Source organism: Bidens hawaiensis, unplaced genomic scaffold, assembly GCF_021521415.1.
Source record: "Bidens hawaiensis isolate Kalapana, Puna unplaced genomic scaffold, B.hawaiensis_p1.1 tig00076397_1, whole genome shotgun sequence".
NCBI classification, from domain to species: domain Eukaryota; kingdom Viridiplantae; phylum Streptophyta; class Magnoliopsida; order Asterales; family Asteraceae; genus Bidens; species Bidens hawaiensis.
Genome location: NW_027503176.1, coordinates 5,257 through 13,187, shown reverse-complemented (window position 1 = coordinate 13,187; position 7,931 = coordinate 5,257). Strand labels below are relative to the sequence as shown.

At 37.6% G+C, this 7,931-nt stretch overlaps 1 protein-coding gene across 1 annotated transcript; it reads left to right on the top strand.

Moving 5' to 3' along the window:
* The first annotated feature begins 277 nt into the window (after positions 1 to 277).
* Positions 278 to 1,642, top strand: LOC143606651 (uncharacterized). The gene is made up of 4 exons (XM_077082348.1): positions 278 to 757; positions 888 to 1,085; positions 1,223 to 1,354; positions 1,544 to 1,642. Exons 1-4 carry the CDS (start codon positions 278 to 280, stop codon positions 1,640 to 1,642), a joined length of 909 nt encoding a protein of 302 aa, XP_076938463.1.
* The last annotated feature ends 6,289 nt before the right edge of the window (positions 1,643 to 7,931 follow it).

Genomic DNA, 7,931 nt, shown 5'->3' with positions numbered 1-7,931 from the left:
CCAGATGCACAAATGGATAGGTCCCACTTATGAGTTGTAGTTTACCTGTGTTACCTTGGGCCTACAGTGGACTACTGAATTCTTTTTAAATATCTCAACACAATGATTAGGAATTTATTAATCTAGTCAATGCTCTTAAGTTGTATAAATAGGTTACATTCTCCCTCAATCTCCAAATCATTCCAAAATTAAAAAAACTTCTTTTTAAAGAGAAGGAAAAAAAAAGATGGAGTCCTTGGCAAACTTCTTTGATGAAGAATGGCACGGCTTAGATAGAATGTTCAGCATTGATCATGAAGGTTGTTCCAATCAGATTGGTTTAAACTTTAAAATTCCTGACATTTTTTTGCCTGTTAGTGATGAGTCTAGCAATGTCAATTCATTTGTTGATGACATCAACCCTAATGTCCACCATTTTTACTCTCAAGAAAATAGCCTTAGTAGCAGTGATGCTAGTTTCCCATTTGACCATGCTAATATCATTACTCCATTATCAAATAATGTGTGTGATCAATCGATCCTGTTTTGTATGATGAACGAGATCGACAACTCGTCACCAACGTCCCAATTTGGTTCTGAAGAAAGTCACTACTTGACACAAGATGTAGCACAGGAGAATCCACTTGTTCCAAGTAGGGAAACCACATTCAAACGAAAGCTTGAAACACAGGAGTTGCCCGATGCAGAGGATAATGATGTTGACAATGAGAAAATTGATAAGAATCCGAAGAAAAGAATTCGAGTTTCAAGAGACAATGTAAGTATATTGTTTATGGAATCTATTGTTTATTTTCAAGAACATGTTATAAGTTTGTGACATAACATATATATCATCCCTACTGAAAATAAAATCTTACAGAATCTTATTTTGTGTATGATATTTACAGAAAAATAAGAAAAATGTGCAGCCAAAGAAGAACAATAATATAAATGACATGGAAGAGAGCAACAAGAAAAACAATGGGGAAATTAATGGACAAAGTTCAAGCTCTTGCAGCTCCAACGATGATGGACAAAATAACTCCAACGGTAAAACAAGAGCGAGTAGAGGCACCGCAACCGATCCCCAAAGCCTCTACGCGAGGGTAAGTTTTACCCTATGAAACGTGAGACAACAATTTGGCTTTTGTATAAACTCATCATTTATGCATATCAATGATTTGTGTCAACAAAATCATGATTATTAATTGATTAATAACCATGGAAACATCTCATTTTACAGAAAAGAAGAGAGAGGATAAATGAGAGACTGAGAATCCTTCAGAACCTTGTACCAAATGGTACAAAGGTTGACATTAGCACAATGCTTGAAGAAGCTGTTGAATATGTGAAGTTCTTGAAGCTCCAAATTCAGGTACATATACACTTCTTTAAAACTGAGTATCACTTACGGGAAAATCCTAAGTAACTAGTTACTGACGGATCCCACGAAATCCCAAAAAAATAACAACTTAAATTTTCGTCAGATATAATTTCTAACGATATTATTTCGTTTTTCCAATTTCATCAGCTAATTATTTTTTATCTTGTGAATTATTTTCAGCTGTTGAGCTGTGACGATACGTGGATGTATGCTCCTATAGCGTACAATGGAATGGACATGGGTCTCTACCAAAACATTACACCAAATCTACGAAATTGAGCAGTTTTGGGGATTTTAGATTATTTAATTTCTATATAGAAAAAAGGATGAAAATGATGAATTATGACTTCTAAATCAATACACATATTTTTTTGCATCTTTCTGTTTTTAAGAAAATAAGAAGAAAAAAAAACTAATTACCAGTTCGAATACATCACTACATGCGTACAACATAGATAAAAATATTCATATAAGACGATGACATTCTTGCATGTTGATTTTAGTTGTTTCTATATCATGGGCTTAAAGATCATTTAGAAGTCAACTTAATTTAATAAAGAAAACCCTAAACATATGGAATTAAATCATTGAATAATAATTCTTATCTCATGTGTATTTTAAATTGTTGCATTTTCTTTTAATCTAGATTCACATTTATTAAACTACAAAAAAGGAATATTAAATAAAAATTGTTGCAGTCACGATCATAAACAAAAGGTAAACAAGGGTTAACTTACGTAACCAAACTTGCAGAAGTTGGCGGTGAATATGTCTAGAACTTTTAACTTGATTTCTTGATTATGTCTAGAATGTTAAACTTTATATTTGGATTATGTTCCTGAAAATTTTTGATGTTTTATGCAAATTGGTGCTTTAAGAAATTATTAATGGGACTTTTGGTTGAACTGTGATCTTGAAAAACGAAGAATACAAATGAAGTTTTAAAACTGTTAATTACCAGAAGAAAATTGATTATTGACCGGAGAAAGAAAGAAAGAAAAGAGGTTACATTAGAAAAGTTGCCCCTAGGCGTTTTTCTTGCGTGGAATGACGTGCCTTTAAATCCACGTCGAACCAAACGCTCTTGTTGGCTGGAAGTCTATTTATATTCATTTAATTACACGAACAAACATGAACATAAGTTTTGTTCGTTCATTTATGATAGTGTTAGGGGTAAAATAAACATGTTGAAGCATGTGAAAAAAAATGATAGTCATAGTCCTACTAAAGTGGACCTACTACAACCAATCCCAAAGACACTTAAGGGTATAATTCAATGGTATTAATTGTCAAAAGTGATTTGTATTATTCACATCATCTGAACATATAGAGGATACGAGATATACAAAGAAACCATATATTCCCTATCTAGTGAAAATATTCAATTGGAAATAATCCTCTAAACAATAATATAAATAAATACAAATATATACTAAATATGTTCTGCTAATACGCCCCTACAGTCAAAGCAGTAGCTGATCGAATGCAAAGACTAAATCGAAAACGAGAAAACAACGGTTTCGGGAGGCCTTTTGTAAAGATATACGTGTATTGATAGTCAGCAGGAACATGTAGGACGCGCATGGCGCCAAGGCGCACTTTTTCACAAATGAAGTGGATGTCTATTTCAACATGTTTTGTGCGTTGGTATTGAATCGGGTTATGTGACAGGTACTGTTTTGGTCAAAAATTAACAAACGTGATTTTACAACCAAATTATTAAAATGAGACTAGGTGCTTGTAAAAAAGGCTTGAACACGGAGATTTGTTGCGAGTAAAAAACTCGTTATCCTGAGGATAACAAGAAAAAAACCCCGGGCGGTGAAAACTATCACCACCGGTTTATTAATAACAAAAATTTGTTACAAGTGTGGAGCTAAAACTCGATCGTGATTACAGAGAATGCGAGTACTAGTAAGTCTCGTGTGTCTAGTGTGTGTTTTGATCGAAGTTTGTAGCTCTATTTATAATGAAACGAGTCTAACAACTATTGCCTATAATTTAGGAAATATGAGACCAGATCCAATTAGCCATTAATCTCTTCAATTAATCACATTTTCCTTATCGGCCACGTTCTAATAACAGCAAGTCCGAATCTCCAGCTAATCTCGATAAGTCCTTTGACCTGGTAAACAAGGAAAGTAGCGGACAACGTGTTAGTTATATAACATAATTAGGATACCTGTCGCTCTGGAGGATACTGTGTCCTGAGGTTATCCTAAACATAGTGCTTGTTGAGGATACCACAAATCCGAGCCCTAACAATTGTCCCCAAATTTAACAGCTGTAGATATGGTTTACAGCTGTAAAATTTTTGAATTTTGAATTTTGAATTTTGAATTTTGAATTTTGAATTTTGAATCTTCGCATGTGTGGTGGATTCTTGATGCACGCGTCAGCCGTCCGTCCTTTGAGTAAACCCTAGGCCGATCTTATAATTACTTGGATAAATAAAACTTTTACTCACTTGTTCTTATATCCAGGTAATCTCTTCTTACTTTCTTTCCTTTATCTTCTGGAAATCATGAGTCCGAAGCTCCGTGATTCTGGTATTGAAGATTTCGTTTCCCAAAATCTTCTTGCCGACCCTGTGAACGAGAGATGCACATTCAATGACAACGATATTGCGAGCTTACAGTCCCGAGGCTGCTTCCCTCCAGGAGCCGTTTTCCGACCCTTCGATCCGGCTATCTTATCTGACCTTGTCTCTAAGACCTGGGTTTGTTTTCCTTTTTCGCCATTCAAGATCGGTTTCACCTACCCCTTTACAGCCTTTACCAGCGAGTTTTTTCTTAGAATTGGGCTTAAATCTGTCCAAACCATGCCGATGGTTTGGAGGACTTTGTTTGTTTTAGATAGATTAATCGCCGACCATGCTTTTGATTTCACCCTTTCTAAGCTTGCTTCTGTGTATGACCTTCGCAGCCACGGATCTTCAAGATACCTTCTTAAAACCAAATCCGGCCGAACCCCGCTCGTTTTGAGAAACACCCAGAATAATGACCAGTGGAAGAGACAATTCTTCTTTGTTAGGAGGGATTCTCTCCCACACTTCGACACTCTTCCTTATTTCTGACTTTCCAAAAGTAGGATACTTTATCTTGAAGATATATGTTGATATCTTTGTAACTGATATTTGTTTTCTGCAGCTTTGAAGTTCTTCGAGATTTCCCCTCCCACCAAAGAAACTGAGGACAAGCTTGCCTCTTTCTTTCTTATTGACGAGGAAGAGAGGACATTTTATTTCTAGTCAGGCCTTCAAGAACCATCTCCATCCGCGATCTCCGTTATGTCTGGTAAGAAATACTGAGATATTAGTAGGAAATTTAAGGATCAGAGGTACTAACCTGTATATTTGTAGGCAAGTCTGCTCCTGTTTTTGCTCTTGACGATATTGACAGCATGGTATCCACCCGAAGCACCATCAAGAAGGAACCCGTCCCCAGCTCCATACCAAGACCAGAAGGCATCCGAGCGAAAGGTTCTAAGAAACGGAAGAGTCAAGAGACCAGTGACTCCATTCCTGTGCATGACATTGATTTCCATGATGCTATGACTAAGACTCAACAGGTATCTTTCCCTTTCGTCACGATTTCCTATATCCTGAGGATAATATATGCTGAGGATAGCGTTCCAGGCTCTTGGTATAGGAACACCTTCCATAGTAATTAACCTGTAGGCCCCTTTTCCTGCTTCTGAATCAATCAGGTAAGGGCCTTCCCACTTTGGAGCTAGCTTTCCATCTGCTAGGTTAGTGGTATTCAGAAACGCCTTTCTTAATACCATATCTCCTACTTGGAATCTTCGGATTCTGATGTTCTTGTTGTAGGACTTGGCTATTCTTTGTTGGTATGCTGCCATCCTGATCCTGGCGAGATCTCTAAGTTCGTCAACAGTGTCAAGGTCTTCAGAGAGGCTTTGGTTGTTGGACTCAGTATCCTGGATGCTGGTTCTTGCTGTGGGGATCACCATCTCCATAGGGATAACAGCTTCGGCCCCAAACACCAAAGAGAAAGGTGTTTGCCCCGTTGCATTTTTTGAAGTGGTTCTATCATCCCAAAGAACAAATGGTAGTTCTTCAGCCCATTTTCCCTTATTGGATCCCAATTTCTTCATCAAATTGTTGATGATGATCTTGTTACTTGACTCTGCTTGACCATTAGCTTGAGGATGTATTGGAGTTAAAGTTACCATCTTGATTCCCCAACTTTCACAAAACTTGGTTGTTCTACTACCGATGAACTGTGATCCATTGTCACAGACAATCTCTGCCGGGATACCAAATCTTGTCAGGATATTGTGTTTGATGAATGAGATCACATCCTTTTCTTTAACTTGGACAAATGCCTCGGCTTCGATCCACTTGGAGAAGTAGTCTGTCATGGCCAACATAAAGACCTTTCCACCAGGAGCCTTGGGCAGCTTTCCCACAATATCCATTCCCATTTCATAAATGGCCACGGGGATACGATAGGATATAATGGTTCAGCTTATTGATGCAAGATGTTGCTGTGTCTTTGGCAAGCATCAAACTTCTTGGAGAAATTCATTGTGTCTTTCTTCATTGTTGGCCAGAAGTATCCTGTCCTCAGTATATTGGATACTAAGGCTCTACCCCCAGTGTGGTTTCCACAATCACCTTCATGTATGTCTTTGAGAACTTCTTGTGCTTCATGATGTTCCAAGCATCTCAAGTATTGACCTGCAAGTGATTTTCTATACAAAACATCATTTAAGATAATATACTGGGTTATCTTCATTCGGAAAGCTCTTGGATTTTCTCCTTCTGGTATCTCGTTATCCTGAAGATACCGCATTATGGGATGGGTCCAGGATACTAGATTATCCTTAGGCTTTAAAGTCTCCAAGACATCGTGGCTTTCCTTTGTTGCTGGAGTCAAGATATGTATGATGGGTATCTTGATGTCATCAGGTATCTTGAGAGCTGATGCTAAATTTGCCAAAGCATCTGCTTCAGTGTTTTCTTCTCTTGGTACCTGTACTATATCAAATGTTTCGAAATACATAGCTAATTGCTTAACTATTTCTAAATATTTTGCTAAGTTTTCTACATTCACTACATAAGAGCCATTAAAATGGTTAGCTAATAACAAAGAATCAACATAACCTTGAAGATACCTGACCTTCATGTCCTTAGCTAGTTGTAAACCAGCTATTAAGGCTTCATATTCAGCCTCATTATTAGTAGTCTGAAATTCAAAAGATATAGATAGAGGTATAATGTCCCCTGTGGCGATTTTAGCAGGATACCTAGACCCGTTCCTCTTATGTTGGAAGCACCATCAGTATGCAAAGTCCAACTCTCCTTGATCTCCAATTGTTGAACTTTCTTTTCTACTTTCTCAAGTATATCCTGGCTAAAATCAGCCAGAAAGTCGGCAAGTGCCTGAGATTTGATGGTTGTCCTCGGTTCATACAAGATATCGTATGCGCTAAGTTTCACACCCATTTTGCCATCCTACCTGACATTTCTGGTTTTCTCAAAACAACTTTAATAGGATAGTTAGTTTTTAGATGAATAACATGAGTTTCAAAATAATGTCGTAATTTGGTATAGGCCATTATAAGCGCTAAAATTAACTTTTGAAGATAAGAATACCTGGATTCAGCATCTAGTAGACTTTTACTTACATAATATATTGGATGTTGTTGACCTTCGTGATCTTTGATGAGTACAGCACTGATTGCATTCCCTGAAACAGCTAAGTACAAGGATAATGGTTCACCGTCAACTGGCTTCATCAAGAGTGGTGCTGAGGATAAGTATTCCTTCAGGGATACCAATGCCCTTTCTTGCTTCTCTCCCCATTCAAATTTTTGATTCTTCCTCAGGATATCATAGAAGTCTTTACACTTCTCTGAAGATCTTAAGATGAATCTGTTGAGAGCTGCTATTCTACCTGTTAACCTTTGGACATCTTTGACATTTGTTTGTGATTTGATATCCAGGATGGCTTTGATCTGCTCAGGGCTTGCTTCTATTCCTCTTTTGGTGACCATGTATCCAAGAAACTTTCCGGCTTTGACACCAAAATGACACTTGGCTGGGTTCAGCTTCATGTTATACTCGTCCAGGATGTCAAATGTTGTTGCCAAGTCTTTGAGATGATCCTTAGCCTTTCTTGACTTTACCACCATGTCGTCTATGTAGACTTCCATAGTGTCCCCCAGTTGGTCTTTGAACATCATGTTGACTAGCCTCTGGTATGTTTGCACCTGCATATTTTAGTCCAAAAGGCATTGCAGTATAATAGTATATACCTGCGGGAGTCATGAAGGCTGTATCTTCTTGATCTGAAGGTTCCATTTGAATTTGTTGAAATCTTGAGGATGCATCCATGAAGGGTAGCAGTTCACCATTGAGTCAATGTGTGGGAGTGGAAATGGGTCTTTTGGACAGACCTTATTCAGGTCTATGAAATCCACACACTCTCTCCACTTTCCATCTTTCTTCTGGACAACAACTAGATTGGCCAACCATCGAGGATATTGGACCTCTCTTATCATCTTAGTTTTGAGCAGCTTCTGCACTTCTTCTTATATGATA